The 18,618-nt window shown below is 38.1% G+C and overlaps 1 protein-coding gene across 3 annotated transcripts in view; it reads left to right on the top strand.

The window, feature by feature from the left end:
• Positions 1-18,618, top strand: part of ABCC4 (ATP binding cassette subfamily C member 4) — a 142,159-nt gene that overhangs the window by 44,252 nt on the left and 79,289 nt on the right. For all 3 annotated transcript variants that reach the window (XM_041423392.1, XM_041423391.1, XM_041423393.1), the window contains 5 exons: positions 447-665; positions 2,430-2,570; positions 3,946-3,983; positions 4,294-4,394; positions 7,366-7,512. In XM_041423392.1, coding sequence (XP_041279326.1) covers positions 447-665; positions 2,430-2,570; positions 3,946-3,983; positions 4,294-4,394; positions 7,366-7,512 — 646 coding nt within the window. The remainder of the gene's footprint in view (positions 1-446; positions 666-2,429; positions 2,571-3,945; positions 3,984-4,293; positions 4,395-7,365; positions 7,513-18,618) is intronic.

The raw sequence follows: 18,618 nt of genomic DNA, 5'->3' as shown, positions 1-18,618 counted from the left end.
GCTGTGGTAGAGCTGAAAGAAACATGGATGTGGTTCCTTGTAAGGTTCTGTGAGGATCAGAAAATGGAGATGGTGTTTACTCCTGCGATGGAGCAATATAAAAAGACTGATGGTTGTGTATGTGGTTTAGCAGGTTGTCCTAAAGCTGCATGGCTTGGCATGTCCCACAGCTTCTCCAGGGAAGTGATTCTCCCCTGGCTGTAACTGGGGCTGTTCTCATCCTGTTTGTGTTGGCCCTGTTAGCTGCTACAAGGTGACTGGTCAGAGCTTAAAGAGCTTGTTTCTGCTCCTCTGAGTGAGGAGCTCATAGAGGCTTCAGCTCAGTTACTGCAGTGGGATGTGTGCCCAGCAACTGCAGAACCCCAGAGGTAGCAAGGACAGGTAAGGGAAATTGTCCTTTATGGAAAGTATATAATGAAGGTACTAAAAGTTTATATTGATTGTAGGGTAAAATGGTGGGGAAAGGTACCTATGCAGAGTTCCTGAGATCTGGCATCGACTTTGCTTCCCTTTTGAAAAAAGACGAGGAGGTGGTAGAGCAGCTGTCAGTTCCAGGAACCCCCAGCCTGAAGTCTGCCCGGAACCGAACCTTCTCGGAGTCCTCTGTCTTGTCCCAGGATTCGTCCGTCCACTCACAGAAAGATGGAGCTGTGGAACAACCACCTGTGAGTGCTCAGAGAAGAGTCTTGATTCTTGTCTGGCTGGTTTTTAACTTTAATTTTGATATGGGCTTTCCCTGCAGCATTGGGATTTCGGGGATTACTTTGCATTATTGGGTGAGAGCTCGCCTGTGGAGGACCTGCCGGCTTGGCTGGCAGCTCACAGCTCAGCGTGGTGCTGCTCAAGCCCAGCAGAGTCAGTCTGTGCAGCTCAGCATCAGCTGTGCTGGGCGCTGGGAGTATTCTTGTATGAGTCCAGAGCCACCACTGTGCTTCTTTCAGCCTGTCCTGACAGCAGTGCTGTAAAGGGCCAGTCCTACTGTATTGGGTGGGTTCACTGTGTTTGTGAAGTGTTGAACTGAAATGAACACTTTCCCTGAAGTCCTTGAGTTCTGGGAAGTGCATGTAGAAGCTGTGGCTTTATGCAAAGACTGTGTTTGCATGGTTGGCATCAACATACCCATAAACATACCCACATGATCTTTGGCTGGCCCTGCGGGGGTAATCCTGGGACACTGCTGCCCGGCTCTCTCCAGCCCTTTTGCTGGTGAAAACAGAAGGCTTTCTGTGGTGCCAGTGTGACTTCCAGCTGCCTCCTTATCTCTTGGCTTGCCCAATGCAAAAGCAACCCTGAAGTTTCTGTACCAGAGGTTGCCTTCTGCTGGTGTGTTTGCATTCACATCAAACACTGCAGGCTCCCTGTAACCCTGCTAGGCTTGTGCTAGCACTGCATCTGTAGAACAGCCATTATGTCCCTAATGATTGTCGCCTTTATGCTGTGGGTTTGTATTATCTCTGTTTCTTCTCTATGATGAAAAGCAGTGAGATTTAAAAAAGAAAAAAAAAAAAAAGAAGCTACAGACTTTTTAATGGCTTTTTGAGGAATGGCTTATGCTCCAAAGCAGTAAACTGACATTATTAATGCCCCAATGGCAGCTCCAGTCCTAAATTCTCTTAAATTTGTGGAGGTGTACCGAACTTCTTCGCAGCATTAAGACTTTTGAATGGAGGCTTCTCACTTTATCTCTTGGCCTGCCCAATGCAAAAGCAGCCCTAAACTTTCTCTACCAGAGGTTGCCTTCTCCTGGTGTGTTTGCATTCACATCAAACAGTGCATCAATCCTGCTATGGATGAGTAGGTTGGATTTCTCTTTTCACATCTGTCAGGTCTCTTGATTCCACTGCTCTTGTACAGCCATGTCCTGTGGCAACAAAATCAACTGTTACATGCCCGCTGAACTGACACTAGTTTTTATATTGCATATACTGTAAAAAAAATGGATAATTTGTAAGTCTTGAGTATATGTTGGTTGATTATGGTACATACTTGTAGAAGAGTGTTTAATTTAAATGCTGTTCTGGGAAGGAAAGGTTGCTCACATTTGCATTCTGAAAACAGAATCTTCCCCAAGTAAAGGCCTTAATTTCTGGAGCTGTTATGAGTGAATGTAGTATATAGGAAAAGAAGAACCCAGATAGTGGTCAGAGTAAATATTTCTGGCTGTATATGAAGTTGTGTTGTATTTTGTGATGCAATGCCAAATAAAATCCTTGAAGTGTTGCTTTGCAGAGTAGATTTTTCAGTATTAGTGCACTGAGACTAATTATTTTGTCATAGCTATAGTTCCATATTTAAAGTTTTTATATCCATAATCACTTTATCTCCTTGTTTAATTGTTTGCTAATTCTGAACCATGACTTTCAAGTGGCTTAGTCTGAATCTGTAACTACAAGTTTGATGAGGTTTATTCTATGGACTTTTTCTTTCAGGGAGAAAATGCACTGGCTGCAGTGCCAGAGGAGAGTCGCCATGAGGGAAAAATAAACTTTAAAGTTTACAGAAAGTACTTCTCTGCAGGAGCAAACTACTTTGTGATTTTTATACTCTTATTATTGAATATTTTGGCACAGGTAAGTTTTTGGAAGCCACAAATAATATTGAATATATTTTGGTTTGTGACGTTTTTCCCCCTCTCTTTCTTTTTTTTTTTTTCCTACTAAAATACAGTGCATACTTGTTGCTGTAATGTTTAATCTAAAATTTTTGGGTGTTCTTTAATAATTTTGTAGTGTACCCAAGTATCAGCGTAGAATTTTTGGTACAGCATTGAGAGGTCTTGCACTGATCCTTATTTCAACAATTTTAATACCTCACTAAAATAATTATTTTGATGACAACATGGCACAAAAATTATAAGCCATTATACTTTATTTAGAAAGAGAAAAAAATCATAAGGTTTAAAAAAGAGTATTTAACAAACCAAAACAGTCAGAATGTTTCCAGTTAAGGAGGGTAAAGAGATGTACTGGGTGTGGGAGGACAGAGCCTGACAGAAGTGTTCAAAGAACAGCTCACCTGTTGGTTAGTGCAGGTTATGTGAGAAGTTTAGAAGGAGGGTCACTGTTTAGCAGAATGAGAAAGTGAGGAAGAGCATAGGCAAATATTTTGTGTGATGCAGACTGTAGCAGGTATGTAAAAGATTTTTTAAACAAGGAAAGTTATTTACAAACTTACTGGAAGCAGTGGTGAGCTGAGGAAGCTGAGTGAGGATACCTTATTGCCTTTTTCTCTGTTTCTTGCTGAGAAAGGTCAAATTAATTTCATGGAAATTATTTTTCTTGGCCGTAAAAAAATAGTCTATATATTTTAACATCTTACTTCTTGCTTGTCCTTGAATTGAGCATGTTGGAAAGATAGCTAAGCAAGATCAGATCGCTCTAGCAGACTGCCCACAACTTCAAATTGACATGAACAGAAGTGTATTTTGAGATAATAACCCTGTTACATGTTTGTAGTCACCTTTTGTCACAGAAGGAAGGTGGCAGAAGTAGTTTTTCCCTCCCTCTCCTCTCTCATCCTCCTTCAACCCTGTTTCTGGTAATTATCTCCTGTAAACACAAATTTCTGGACCGGTAACATCAGAAAGTTTGTTAATCAAAAAGCATTTTGGAATATCTCTTGTGGCAAATTTAGGAACTGACAAAATGAGTTCTTTTATGTTCAATTAACATACATTAGGAAGAGCTACTATATTTTGTTTGCTAAAGTGTATTGCTTTCCTTTAGTTTGCTAACATGCAAGGTAATTTAAGGTAACTTCTTTCTTTGTAGAGCACCTTCTAATGTGCTTGGCAAATTGCTGCTGGTCTTGAAAGACTGGATGGCATACTTTTCTGAATATGTGATGTTTTCCCAGAGAGCTTGAAAGAATAGCAAGGAAATTTAGTTTTCTAATTTTATTTTTAATTTTGTGAGATGATTCTTGTATTTGCTTTTTTTGCTTAAGGTGGCCTATGTGCTCCAGGACTGGTGGCTTTCTTACTGGTAAGTTGGTGATAATAAGTGGCTGGTTGTTTCTGCCTTTACTGTCAAGTGCTGTTTGTTTAGTTGAAAAGAAATGGAATCTGCTCTATATAGTTAAGATCTTCCTCTGATTTCCACTTCTTTTTTGGGGGGGAAAAAGTTTAAACCTTATGCTAAGTGTAGACTGTAATTGCATCTGTTCATGTTGTGATGCATGACAGCATTGATACATGAGATCTTCTGAACTAAAGATTTCAGCTAAGGAGTTGAATCTAGAAACAGTTAAATGCACTTATTTGATGATGGTTATCTTCTGTGTGCATTTCCACAGGGCAAATCATCAAGAAAAGTTGAATCTCACAACAAGTGGAAATAATGGAACAAATAAGCCTGATCATCTAGACCTTAACTTTTATTTGGGAATTTATGCAGGTAATTGCACATGCACGTGTGTGTGTGTCTGTCTAAGAGCTATTTATTATCTGAGAGAGATTTTTGAGAGGTGCAAAGCAATACGTGGGGAAATGTGATTTCCAGCAGTAAGTGAGCAACGTCTTAACAGATTAGAAGCCTGAGTCTTGCTTTCTGATTAAATAGATTGCAATAAATAAAATAAATCTAACAGAAGAAATAGGTTGAATGCAGAGTCTTTAATTGCTTTGCTTGGATTTTGGAAAGTAAATCAGGAATTGAGTATCTAAAAAGTCAGTCACATTAACGTTGTGGTTATTGTTTATATATTAATAAGTCATTGAGCTAAATCTTCAGTCATTATATGGATGGCAAGAGGGATTAGGAATGGATCTTTGTTCTGTGCTGTTCTAAGACTTGACATGGCTACATTTCTTGGGAAGTGCCATAGCAAAAGAACAAGCTTTTAAAAGGCATCCTAGATGGGTATGCAAAGCAGGTTGTTAAAAAACATTTCAATATATTTCAATAGGTAGCATTATGCTTCTGCATATTCAGAAAAGGGCGTTGATCCTTGCATTCAGGCATCCAAACATCTTGAAAAACTGCTCTGAGATGTAGTAAAAATTGCCACAGAAGAATCATGTGCATGCTCTCAGATTCTGCTATTTAACACTCCTAGTGATGTACGGTTTTGTATGGCATGGTAATTTCTTCATGGAGATGTAAATGATTGGTGTGAGAAAACAGGTGGAATGCCAGAAGAATATGCACTGAATGTATTCAGAAACATCTCCATGGGTGAGAGAATAGGTGCAGGATTTTTTGTTTAGTTTGTTTTCTGGAATCCTGATTAAGTGGCTGACAGAAAACATTGTGTTTGGCCTGGAAAGCAACAATTTAGGAGCCAGATTAACTTGACTCTTATTTTCTCTGTGTAATGTCTTATTTCATGAAGCATTCCAGTGGACTGCACAGTATGATTAAATGTGGCAAATTTCACTTTCTCTGACCAGATAACCTAAACCAAATTAGTGAAAATTTTATCTTTTAAGGAATATTTTGCTCTAGACAGCAGAACAACAAAAGCTACCTTTATATTGAAACGTTTAGATGACTTAGTGAGATATTTGTTATGGTTGAGCAGACAGCATTGACTTACCTACACAAAATGGCAACTGAAGTTGACAAAGATGTAAAAAGGTAATACATTTTACATTAAATATATAATTATCCAACTTACCTTTTTCTATCATCTCTTAAACAACATAAAACAATTTGTCATTTTTATTTCTGATTCTCAATGTTTGAAAAAACAAACCCACTGTAGTAGTTCCTTCCTAGTCCTTGTTGCTTCTGTGAAACAAAGATTTTGAAGAGTAAAATTGCTGTTAACAGGGAACACTGCTGGCCAGAACTGAGGTACCAATTCCACACTTCTTCTATAAGGCAAGCATGCAAAGAGCCCTTGTCTCTCTCATCCTGAGGTTCTGAGCTCATGAACAGGGAAAGCAAAGAGACAGGGAAAGCAAAGAGACAGACGAAGGGAGGGACTTGGAAGAATGTCTTGTTTATCCTTCTCCTGAGCCATCAGGTCTGTTCAGGTGTTTTGTTCTGGGAGGGTTGTACCAACAGCTTCCAGCTGCTTCCAGGCCTGAGTACAGTTGTACAGAAATGTGGGGTTTCCAGGATGTTGTCCCTCTCATCATGTCGCTCCCATAGACTGCTGTTAGGAATGGGCTGTGCCACAGCCCTTTTTGCATGACCCAGCTTTCCTGTTTGGGTATGTGCAGTTATTTTTGGAAAACTTGTCTTCTCCTACCTGGCCTGGAATACAGCAGCTGGGACAAGGCAAAAAACCTCTCATCCCAGCCACCATCTTTTTTCTTAAAAACATCACAGAATGTGAGCAATAAACTGCAAGAAGACAAATGAAATAGTGATGATACCTTTATTTACTCCCTGGGAGGATACAGAGGGAAGCAGGGTGGGATAGCTTAACCATGTCACATAATTTAAAACCTCCCTCTGTTTCCCACTGTTACTGTGGCTGTTCCTGAATTGTGTATGAATTTAACCTGCCCTGAAAATAGGCAAGGTTTTCTGCTGATAGTTGGAGTCTAACTTCAGCATGTCCTCAAGACCTGAGGTAGCTATGCTGATTTTCTGAAGCAGAACACGTGGAGCCTGAAAGCTCTGCTAAATATAAGGTTTAGACCTTCACTGTTTACTCTTATTGACAGGGAATTTGAGCAGCCACATTGGAGACTATGCACAGCAAACAGAGCAACAGCAATCTCATTATTTATTTCGGTTTTTTGCCCTGTAGCAACCTTGTCTTGTATGCAGAGTGTGCCCAGAAGAGAAACAAAGAGTCTGCACATCAGTTCCCTAGAAGAACTGTTTCTTCACGTGGCATAAGGAATACATCTTACATAGTGTGAAAGAGACATAATTTTTAAATGATTTGGTGTGTTTTACAAGGGGAAGAATGGCCTGAGTGGTTTGGGCTGATTGGGAGTAACTCAAGGTTGTGTCTAAATAGCCATGTATATATTACTTGTTTAATACCTGCTGGCAAGTGTTGAATCTTCACAGTGACCTGTGCAAGCCACAATTATACATGGCACTGCAAAATGAATTTTTTAGTAATGCTGTTATGGAGAAAGTTTCAATACACATTTATTTCATGGGTTAGCAGACATTTCCTACATTTCTATGAAGTACCAGTTCTTTCAAACAGAAAGAGAAATGGATTAAATTGATTCTGTGATAGTAACTGAAGCTAGTGACAAATGTATCTGTGTTCTGCACTCAGTCTGAGTCCCCCTAGGCTTGTTTGGATTATTGCTATATACAGAAGTCCAGAGAATTTGGTTTTAGTGAAATTTTATTTTTAACTTTTTTTTTCTTCTGAAAGATCCATATCTTTTTGGACACTCTGTTCATGTTTTGGTTTTGTTTTTTGTTTTTTTTTTTAAATTTATTTCAGGTTTAACAGTGACTACAATACTATTTGGCATAATAAGAAGTCTTCTGGTGTTTCAAGTTCTTGTCAGTTCTGGTCAGAATTTGCACAACAAAATGTTTCAATCCATTTTGAGAGCCCCTGTCTTGTTTTTTGACAGAAATCCTATAGGTAAGTTTATTGTAAAAAAAAAAACCCAACCCCTCAATATTTGATGTATCTCCTTGATTGCACAAATTGTATCATTTCTGGACAATTACAGTTTGATGGTATTTTTGCACTTCTGTTGGGTTCTTTTGCTTCTTTTACTTAGACTTTCTAAATCTAAATTTTTACTTAAACACTTCAAATTTTGCAGTGTAGTTCTTTCCAGTTTCAAACTCAGACTGCTTATTGCTGGTTCATCTTACTGTTTTTAAACGCAGCTTACAGAACAATGAATTAGCTGTAGCTTTGGTGTTGTGCATGGACCTGCATTTGCACTGCTGTTCAGATGCTGAATGTGCATGAATGCATTTTGTAAAACTGTGATCCAGATCCTTCTGTTCTTCAAAAGAAAGGAGAGAGAAGCTGGAGCAGAGTGAAGAGAGTGGGAAAGTGGGTGGTACTGATTGACTAGCCAAAGGTTTCTCTTTTACATAAGAACCAGAAACCTGATGGTCTTCACTCCCTTGGAAAAAAATGGACTTGTTTTCATAGCAGCAGGAGGCATTTAATTTTAAGGATATATAGGGATGGCTTTATTGCTTCAGAGAAAGTAGTAATATTTTCAGGAAATAGATACTTATGTGGAGAAAAGGTTCACGCCCATAATATGATGAATGAAATGTGTGCAATTTAATCTTAAAGAACACCCCTACAACTGCAGAAAGTTAGGGCTGTGTTACATGGCCTGCTTGTACTGTGAGTGTGTGGAAATGTAAATTCAAGGCCACTGCAGAGGTTTGGAAGGGAAGCTCAGGAAATGGGAGGTAGTGAGGGCACATGCATGAGAAGAAATCCTAGTACTGATGTGTCAGGGGTTTTCCTCTTCTCTCTCGTGTACGTGTGTGCAGCAAACACAGTGCCTTCATTTTTGAGGGAACACATAGTGATATTTTAAGAATGCCCATAAACGTGGTTCATAATAATAAACTAAGAACTAGAGAGAAAACATCAGCAACAATGCAGAGTAACGCCAGTTTGCTTTGTAACACTGTGAAGCTCTAATTAGCAGTGCATTGTAAAACTGACATTCTTTAAATCTGCCTGTCACTGGTATTCACACACTGTTGTGACTTAGATGTGTGTTTCTGTTAATCAACAGATATTTTATAATAGAGGATTAACTTCAGGATGCATATATTTCTTTCCCTTCACCTTTCTTTTGGTCAGGGTGGCATGCAAAAGTTCTGCTGTTCTGATCTATGCATTATTTGAAAAAATAAAAAAGAGAAGAAAAAAGATGACACGAGACAATGTTCTCATTCAAAATTGCAGCATTTAGTAGTTCTGAAATATGTTTGTAATATCTGTATTTCATTGTCTCATTTACATGGGTTTTTTACTGTTTATTTATCTTTTTGAACTTCACATGCTATTTCTTGCAGTGAGCTGGGATTTTTTTCCCTACCTTTTTTTTAATATGACTATGAAAGACATACTAGAAAAAAATTGAAGTTATTAAATGTGCCTGTGATTGTGATAGGTAAGCCAAACTATTAGTTATCATATCCCGTATTAGCAAAGCTAATATTGCAATGTCAGATCTGTCACTTAAGCATCCAGCATGTTCTCAGTATTAGTGTGAGGTCTCTAAGACCTCAGCAGAAGCAGTTGCTGAACTGAATTTTGCTGTTTCATTTATCAAAAAATAATCAGTAATTAAAAATTGCCACGGCTAGTATTTTTAACACATGGTGATCTGTGTTCCAGAGTTGAGTAAGGTAACTTAAATAAACAGACATCCCAAGTTCTTGGTAGTTCTTGTTGGGGAAGCAGAGTAACGAGGAGCATCAGGGAGTCGACATTAGGAAATGGAAATGCGTGGTGAATCATGACATGTCTGTCAGCTCCCAACAGTGTAGATCCAATCAGTCTTAGTGAATAAATGAGATGACTTATTTCTAAAAAAACTGTGCTTTGTGAATCAGTTTAGGCATAAGCCCAAGATCTCTCTTTACAGATTGCATTAGAAATATATGGGGAGGAGTAGGTTGTAAGGGAAATAGTAACTAGCATTTTATCCAGATGATAGAAGAATGTCAATGTATTTTTGGAACCTGGATTGCATAGCAGAGAGAGAAAAGGAATAAAAGGACTCCTCTCCTGTCTCCCTTTCCAGCCAAAAATATTTGTATGTACAGAGATTTCACCTTTCAATTCAGCATAGGTCTAAAAAGAGTTAAACATTAATGCATATTTTGCACTGGGAGAACCTTATTAATAAATGACTGTCTCTCTCTTTCCTTCTCAAGTGTTTAGCCTAACCCTACTGAGCTGGTAGTTCTGTGTGACCAAAGTGCATTGTCTTACCTAGCATGCAGAAAAAATTGCCGTTTATTTCTGACTGAAATTCAAATTTATCAGCAGGTATCTCTACTGCATCACTTACACAGCTGTTGTGAAAGCTTGATGGTTAGTTGAAGTGTTAGTATTTTGGGTTTTATTGCATCTGACTTGTCTTGTTCATAAAAGTGGGGGTTTTTTGAGTGTAGAATTTGGCTCTCTGGAAACTTCCTTTGCTCGTCTACCCGTATCTCAGTAAGAGAATGACAAGAATGTCAGAGTGTCTGTAAAGCAGGAAGATGTGGAGGTTTTCTATTTCATAGTGAATGCTTTATATATTGCTTTTCACATGTCACTTGCAGGAATAAAAAGGGGTTGATTTCTCTGCATGTCTAGCACAAGAGGGCAGCATGATCTGTTTTATCCCAGTCGGGCGTTACGAGGCTTCTTAGAAGGATAACAAAATTCATCTGTTGTGTTTTTAGAGATGATATTTGAGGAGTGAATTTTCAGCCTCTGCTGAGCAATAGTACTTTGGTTCCATTCAGTTGTCTTAATTATCTGCAAGAATAGTATTTTCTCCTGATCTTTTACACAATAAGCTTTTCAGCTTCATGTAGTGCTGAGTTCAGGAACTTTTTTCGTTTTGGAAATAGTGGCCAAAAATTCAGATAACCCTCTAGAGTCAGAAGACTCCCACCAGGGAGACCTTCTTCAGCCCTTATTCCTTTTAATTTTTTTTTCAATATGTTTGTAACACTTCAAAACAGATTTGTTATAAAGCTATGTGAAAGGAACCTGGACTTCAGCAGCAAAGACTTGATTTGGGACTTGCCTCTTTTGAAATTAGTTTCTTAGTGAATAGTTCAGATGATCCTACTTTTGACAGGCTTCAGGATTTGATTCAGGATTACTTGCTTAGCTTGTAAATGAATTGTTCTTTTCTGGGATTTAGGGACAGAGATTAGAGAAGTGATGCTAATGTGTAACTGCATAATTTTCAGTTATGGTGGTTCTAGTGTAAATTCTGTGTAATTTTGAATTGCTTTGAATTTAGGAAGCTGAAACCTGCTGCTGCTCTGCTGATGGGTGCTGTAAGAAGGAATGGATGATATACATTAATTTGTTCAGATAAAATAGAAGTCTCTTCCCCTTCTAGAGAATCTGCCTGAAATTTAAATTGAACCAGAATCACTACAGAAGTACAGCTTTTTTTTTTTTCCCCCCCAAAATTGTATCTCCCCAAACTCTTGATTCTGACAGTTACAGGAGGAAAAGAAATATTTGGGCAGACTGGAAGCATTTCTGGCCTTAGAAATGGGAGGCACTGAATTGTATGATGTTTGTCCTTGACCTGTTAAATTAACAGATTTTTTTTCCCCCACAAATGCTTTGTGGAAGCATTGAATAAACATTGATCCCTTTGGGTACTTACCTAGACTTTGAGATTTGACAGGTTATAGAGAGAAATACTCTTTTTTGGTTTTAGCAGCCAGAAATGGCACACTGAACTGATAGCTAATAGCAGCACATGAAAGCAAACTCCAAATATAAAAAGATTAAAATGTGAAAGAAAGCAGTTGTTATAATGAAGTTTGTTTTTCTTAAGGCATAAGGATTTTAATTATGGTGTTCATAAGTCAACTGCTGAAACGCTTATAATTTGATGGAGAAAGTTTCTTTATAGGATTAAAAGCATGTTCATCAATGCACAAACGACTATCTGCATTTTATCTGACAGAAGTGTCAAATGGGCAATGTTGTTAACAGTGTTTCAACCATATAATATTTGCAACGAATATGGTATTTCAGCAGTCTGAAAATTACAATGCTGATAATGAGGTTGTTAAATTATACTTTATCAGATGGATAGTGAAACTGCTCTAGTTAGTGTACATTAATGTATGCTTGTCCACACAAGTGATTCTGCTGAACAAGTAGCATGTTTAAACAAGAAATACTGGTCTTAAACTGTGTGATTTACAGTAGGTGGTGTTTTGGCATATCATGCAGTTAACAAGGCAAAGCTCCATGTTAAGATACTTCGTTTGTAGTCTCATTCGTCAGTGATATAAATATTCAGTAGCAATGCCAGGAAATGTATTGTATTCCTCTTTGACTCAATGACTCAATTGCTTTCTTTCTTTTTTTTTTTTTTTTTTTGAAACAAGATCTGTCCTATCTTTCTGATGCAGTTTTCAGATATATCCTTGTGGTCAAGATGAATTGTGCAGCGTTGTGAAAAACTGTACCAGCTCTTTTGACAGCTTTCATGTTCTCTTAAGCTAATACAAAAAAATACATTGTCCTTAAAGCAGCAAAGGCTTTGTTTTTGACTCTCTGTGCCAAGCTCTAAAGGGCATTCACATGTGCACAGGTTTGTTAGTTTACGTTGAAAAAGAAGTCCCTATAGGACAGCCTTTTGTTGTAAAATAAAAACACAGATTCTCTCTTCCGTGTTGGTAATCACTTGCATTTGTTGTTATTAAGATGGCAGCACAATGGGTTCCATCAATCATCAAGATCCTTAACAACCACACAACGTTGTAAATATTATGTTTGGGTGTTTGAGTGGAACAGCTCGTCACTGAAGTAGGTGTGGTAATTAAAACCTGTTAGGTTGCTACATGTGTTAAAGAAAAAGCCCTTTAATGTTTTTTTCATATAACAATGGCGATATGTACTTTAAATCTTATCAGGGCGTGATTATTAAATGATATTTTATGGGAGTTGCTCATTTACTGTTAGTATTATCATGGCTTTGTTAAGAGTTTAAATAGTCTTGTGCTTCCATGTGTTTTATCACCATTATGATTCTGTCAAGAGCCGTAGGAAGTTGATTGCTATAGGAGTAGTCTGTAAAGTCAGTAAATGGCACTCTGGAGTTATGTTTACATTCATTATCTATTAGTGTAACTCGATTCAACTCTGTCCTATTCTTTTCTGCAATAATAATTGAATGAATCTTGGCCATAAACCGATGAGACAAGCCCATTACATTTTCAGTTCACCGAGTCAGAGCTCACCCCATTTATGCCTAATATGGGAGATAAAATTAAAAGCTTTACAGAAAAGCTGTTTGTAGGAGGGGATGAGACATTATTTGATAGGGAAATAGCGTGAAGCTTGCACTGACAGCCACTTCCAAGTGCAGCCTCTTGCTTCCCTGGCACAAGATTTCGCGTCCCTTCATAGGGATTTTCGATCTCCTTCACATTAAGATTCCCTGGTGGGGAAAACAGCCTGCTGTGAAACTCATTTCTGACCATATGCTGACCTGCCCAGATACTGCAAAGTCTAGTGTTTTCATTTAGTGAAGCAGCTAAAGAGAGGGCTGCTCTCGCCCCACCTCAGCCGAGCAAAAGGGACGCATGGAACGTCGAGCAAGACAGGGAAGCCTAATTAAAAATACTGGCTTTAGAAGGCTGCACAGAAGCTGTTCAGAGACATCCCTTTCCTGCAAGTGTAGCTGGAAAATAAAAACAAAATTTTGTTTTGGTCTTGCACAGTTGGCATGCTGTTTTGGGAAGATTTGTGGCAATGGGGAACTAAGTGTTGGTTGGAGACACTTGAAATCAGAGGGAGAGACTGCTGTAATATTGATGAAAAACTGCAAGGGACTTAAAAAGAGGGCCCAGTTGAGGTGATGCAGCTACAAATAAGCTTTTAGAGATAATCCAAAATGGAGAAATTTTTTGTTTGTTTTGAGAATAACTATTTTAAATATGTACCTTTTTTTGCTATTTTTAATTTGTTTATAAACTGTGGAATGCTGCTACGACTGCTGTGGATAGTGGGGACTGGAGGTGCCACATGGATAGAATGTCCTCTCTTGCTGTTCATGGATGTCTTGTTTTGGATGGGAAATAACCATCTCTGGGAAATGAGGAAAAACTTATCAAAACTCACTTCATTCAACCTTGGAACAAGGCATAAGCATTTGCAAAAACAAATTACTTCGGAGAAGAGCTGGGCAGGGATGATGAATAGCCAGGTGGTGTGAGACCGTGTATATGGAATGTGGGAAAGGCAGTCCAGCTCTTCTCCCCCTCGGGTTCAGTGTGATCTTCGAACACGTGGATGCCCCACTCTGGGTGACAGCCATGCACATGGGACTCTTGGCTGTGCCCTAACCTTCCACTGCTGTCCCCTATGGACACACAGACACGGTTAGACCACTGTGGTGTTTGTAGAAAAACTAGCCCGCTTTGATGGGGTGTTTTGGGGTTTTTTTTGTTTAATCTGAGTAGCTGGAAATTAAAATGAAACAAACACTATCACAGTGCAAACTCATTTCATTAGCACTGTTCTGCTTTATGCTGCACAGAATTCTTTCTCCCAGACGGTCCTAGGTAATCTGCACTGCAGCATCTGGGTGAATTAATTAGTTGAGGTTTCTTTCTTTTTTTTTCTTTTTTTTTCAGATTGCCAGCATCTTGCAGATTATGCAACAAGTGAAGATTAGTTTGTGCCTGTGGTGATCTTGTAGAGTGTTTGGAAACAAAAGGCACTTCTCGGTCCAAAATTAAAATTTTAGTGTAGAAAAGAATGGCTGTTGTATGTGAATCTGCCTGTTTTGGCAATCCAGAGTAAAGCCTGAAGAATAGAAATAACAGCAGAAGCAGAAGTATTGAATCGAACTTGACTTCAGTGTGTTCGGTTTAAAAAATACAAACTTAAAGGTATTTACAAATAGTACAATACAGCATTGCTTGCTGTCTTCCACCCTGTCTTCCCCAGATAATTTTTTTTTTTCCTTCATCAAAACCATTAGGTACTTTGTCTGGGGCTTTTTGTTATGTATTCAGGTGAACACATATGCAGAACCTCCTTCAGGTTTTGATTTTTGATGTCATTTTATGGAAGATAATGTTACATTTGGAGAGGGCAACATTATTACAAGCTGTATAAGTTGATAGCTACCAGCCTTAAGAGAGCTTTTCAAAGTGCTCTAAAATAGCATCAGGCGTACGAAGAACATTTTTTGGTTTGTTTGTTTTATTAGTTAGTGGACAATAGTCCTGTAATTAGAGTGGTAGTATGTAATGGACATTAATTATTGCTTGTGGCTATACCGACCTTGAGGCAGGTAGCTTGAAACTGGAAACTGCACGTTCGGTTTTGTTTGGGGTTTGTTTTGATGTTCATTTAAATTTGGGCTCTTGTTGAACATTTTCTTAGGTGATTCTTATTTGCCTACTTAGTTGCCATAGCTTTTGATTTCGGCTTGAGCAGAATATTTAGTTGTGGTGGTCCCAAAGGGAGGTTGTAGATTGAGGAGTTTTCTGAGATGTCTGTATAGGCTGGGCTGCCTTAACTATTACTCATCTAATGATGGGTAGGAAGTTGTATTCACAGAGCCAGCAGGCAAAGCAAGCTGCTGTATGGCAGAAAGGTGGCAGAATCTTCATTCTCAGCTCTTTGATTCAGAGTAAAGTGCCTTTTGTGTTCAGGAGGTGGTTTTGGTCTTCTGTTCGTAAAATAATGTTGTAAAAGACTTACAAATGACTTTTGACCTGTTTGTCTTCTAGTTGTAGGATCCCCTCATTTACCAGTTTAAAAAGAGCATAAAGGTCACTAATATTTCTCAAACTTGAGCTTTTTTTCATGTGCTACTTGTGCAACATTTATGGCATTTGAAAATTCAAAGGAAGTTTAGAGTTCAACTTTTCATAAGGTCATGGTTTCTCTGTCTACTGACATGGTTCTCGTCAGTTTTCATCCATTGTGTACTGAATTCACCCTCTGTTTTGTCCAGGAATGCTACTTTTCCTGCCCTCTTTCAAGCGTAAGTCTTTACTAGCTTTATTTAATGTTGGGTCAGAGAGTGCAGAATAATCTGAAGGTGTTTGGAAATCTGAGAAGGTGAAGACTTGAAACTTGGACATCCTTGCTAGCAATTATAAGAAATAATAGATGGAAGAGAGATAGAAGAACTCTTCCTCAGTTTTCTTTTTATCAGATGTGATGAGATTTCTGTGTGTGTGGTAAACTTCTTTTTTCTCAATGAAGTTACTGTCTGTTTAATATGTAAATGTTGCAACGCAGAATATTGCTAATTCATGTATAGCCAAGAAAAAACACTGCTTTGTGGTAAACTTCCCTTCAGTGGGAATACATGCTTCTTTGTCCCTGTGTGTATTCATTTCTCAGCATAATTTCATGTTCATGAGTTTGAATGTTCACAACCCGAAATAAAAAGTTTAGTCTATATTTTAGGCAAAATTCCTACATCTGTTCTTAAGAAGTCATAATTAACTTCTCATACAGGAATACTGTCCCTGCCCTGTCCTTTCTAGGACATGCTAGGAGGACAGTAAGTGGTTGGATGCCAGGGGCATTTGCTCAGTCTTGGGTTTTTCCCCACTCTCTCCTTTTCACTGTGAATATTTAAAGCTGTAAACTTCACACTATCTTGTTCCTCTCTTCTTCTAGAGCACTTGTTTTTTTGTTTAGAATCTGTCATGCTTATCTTTAGAGAAGAGGTGGTGTCTGTCTTAACTTAGAGAGTTAAGTCCCTGTGCTTAAGGATGGGTATCTAGGATTTGGAAAGTGCCACCACGTTTTTGACATTTTTAACATTTTTTAACCATATTTTTAACTTTTTTTCTTTTTAAAAAATACATGTTTATGTAAAGCCCCATTTGCTTTCCTTGAGGTCGGTACAATACTTCTTCCCTTTCTCCCTTCATTAATTCCCTAGTTTCCTTTTAGGAGAACACTTCTCTCTCCTGGCTGAACAACCAGCCAAAAGTAAACAATTACAGTTAGCTTTCCACAATCTTTCGGGTATTCCCTGACTAAAAAATGTTGAAATGCTTTAAGGAAGAGTTGGTAGTTCTTAACCTTTAGTCACGTAATATTCCCTTACCATTGGAGAAAAAACCCCAATTGTTTGGTGCTCCTTTGAGACAAAAGATACCTGCAGAAACCTCTGCAAATTTAAAACCTCAGAACTGTGAAATAGAGATGGTTTTAGCTTTAGAAGTGTAATTTTTTTTTTCTATTAAACTGACAATATAGAGAGAATTTTTTTCATCAGTATTTTTGACAGAAAACTAGTTATTCTAGACTTATTCTAATATTAAGAAATCTTATCTAAGGAGCGCTTTCAAAATAAAGCCAAATTTGAGAGAAAAAAGTGCCTTGAGGTTTTTATGAAGCTGACAAGTTCTAATATTCCAAATACATAGTGACAATGATCTTCTTTTATAATTAAGCTACAAGTATGATTTAATATTGAATTCAAAGCCATTCACTGAGTGCTGCTTATATTTAAACCCCCAAAAATCCCCAAGAGAAAAAATGGAAAAAACAATCCCAACATATTTTTTTTAAATTCAGATAAGAAAAAATAAACTCTGCTGCACCTCAATTTAATAACCAATGTTGCTCAGCTACTACTGAAGGCTTAAGAACAGTGTTTAGAAGTGATTGTTCAAAAATAAGTGTTTCTCTAAGATTATGAGGGCTTATACAGATGGTTTTGTTCACCTGCTGAGTGTTCAAGAGTGGAAATGTCCAATCTGACGCTTTGCAGAAGTGTTTGTTTGCTTGAAAAAATAGAAACATTCCTGTGGAAAAATAGGATTTAATTAATTTTTGTCCCTTCTTAGCCACTTACTAAAGCAATATTATTACATACTTTTTAATAGAGACACAAATGTTTAGTGGAATGCAAAATCCCAGGTTTCTGAAATTCTATGAGATGTTTTTAGCTTAAAATATAGTGCTGTGAGCACTGCTTAATTTGTTAATACCTTCCTGCTCTTCGTCTGTTGTTTGTACTTCTCATGAGATGCAAGATGTTAAAACGCTTGTTGAGTACTTGTTATTAATTTTTAAATGGGCATGGAAGTGTTTTGAATAGAAATCCTATGTATTGTTGAATTAAATGGGCAGAAAGGGAGCAAGTTAGTACAACTGAAAGACAGTCCATTTATATTAGATATTAAGAAAAAATTCTTTGCTCTGGGGGTACTGAGGCACTGGCACAGGTTGTCCAGACAAGCCAAGTGTTCAAGCCACGTTGGATGGGGCTCTGAGCAGCCTGGTCTTGTGGAAGGTGTCACTGCCCACTGAAGCAAGGCTGGAACTAGGTGGTCTTTAAGGTCCCTTCCAAATCAGCCCCATTCTGTGTTTCTTTGATTTTATGGGTCTTGGAAAAACCCATTTATGGGTTTACATTTACATTTATTAATGTAACCCAGGTTACATTAATTCTTTGACTCCCTGAGAAGAAGGTGCAAAAATACTCTTCCAGCTAGTGACCTGCAGCACTTTGGATTGTATCTGAATTACCACAAAGTAAAGGTGATGGGCAAAAAGTTTCAGCATGGAAGAAGAAGGCTTTAAAGACCTTTCATACCTCTCAGATTTGGTGCAAAGCAGAGATTTATGCTTACACTTTCATCTCATTTTTAAAGGGGCTGTGGTTCTTCGTAATGCAACTTGAGCAGCAGCATGGGCAGAGAGTGCTTGTTGGTGCAAGTGGAAGTGTGACGGGTGTAACATTTACTCCTTAGACCAATTTTTCCTTTTCCTGTGTGCCTTTCTGCTGTGATACCAAAGCAATTCAGAGAGGAAACAGAGCAAGGAAGGCAGTTATATTAATTAGTGAATTTTATCCTCAAAGGCTTTTCGATCTAATTTGGTCTTCTGATTTTCTGTTGATTCTTCCAAATGCTTCAGACTTAGTTAGACAAAAGCCTTTTTCTTCACAATTGTCAAATTTCATTGAATCTTGAGTCCTGGTGATAGAGCTTAATTGTCAGCAAAATAAGTCTTGGT

Source organism: Onychostruthus taczanowskii, unplaced genomic scaffold, assembly GCF_017590055.1.
Source record: "Onychostruthus taczanowskii isolate IOZ18803 unplaced genomic scaffold, ASM1759005v1 scaffold77, whole genome shotgun sequence".
NCBI classification, from domain to species: domain Eukaryota; kingdom Metazoa; phylum Chordata; class Aves; order Passeriformes; family Passeridae; genus Onychostruthus; species Onychostruthus taczanowskii.
The sequence above is the reverse complement of the archived record's forward strand: the minus strand, read 5'-3'. Positions and strand labels throughout refer to the sequence as shown.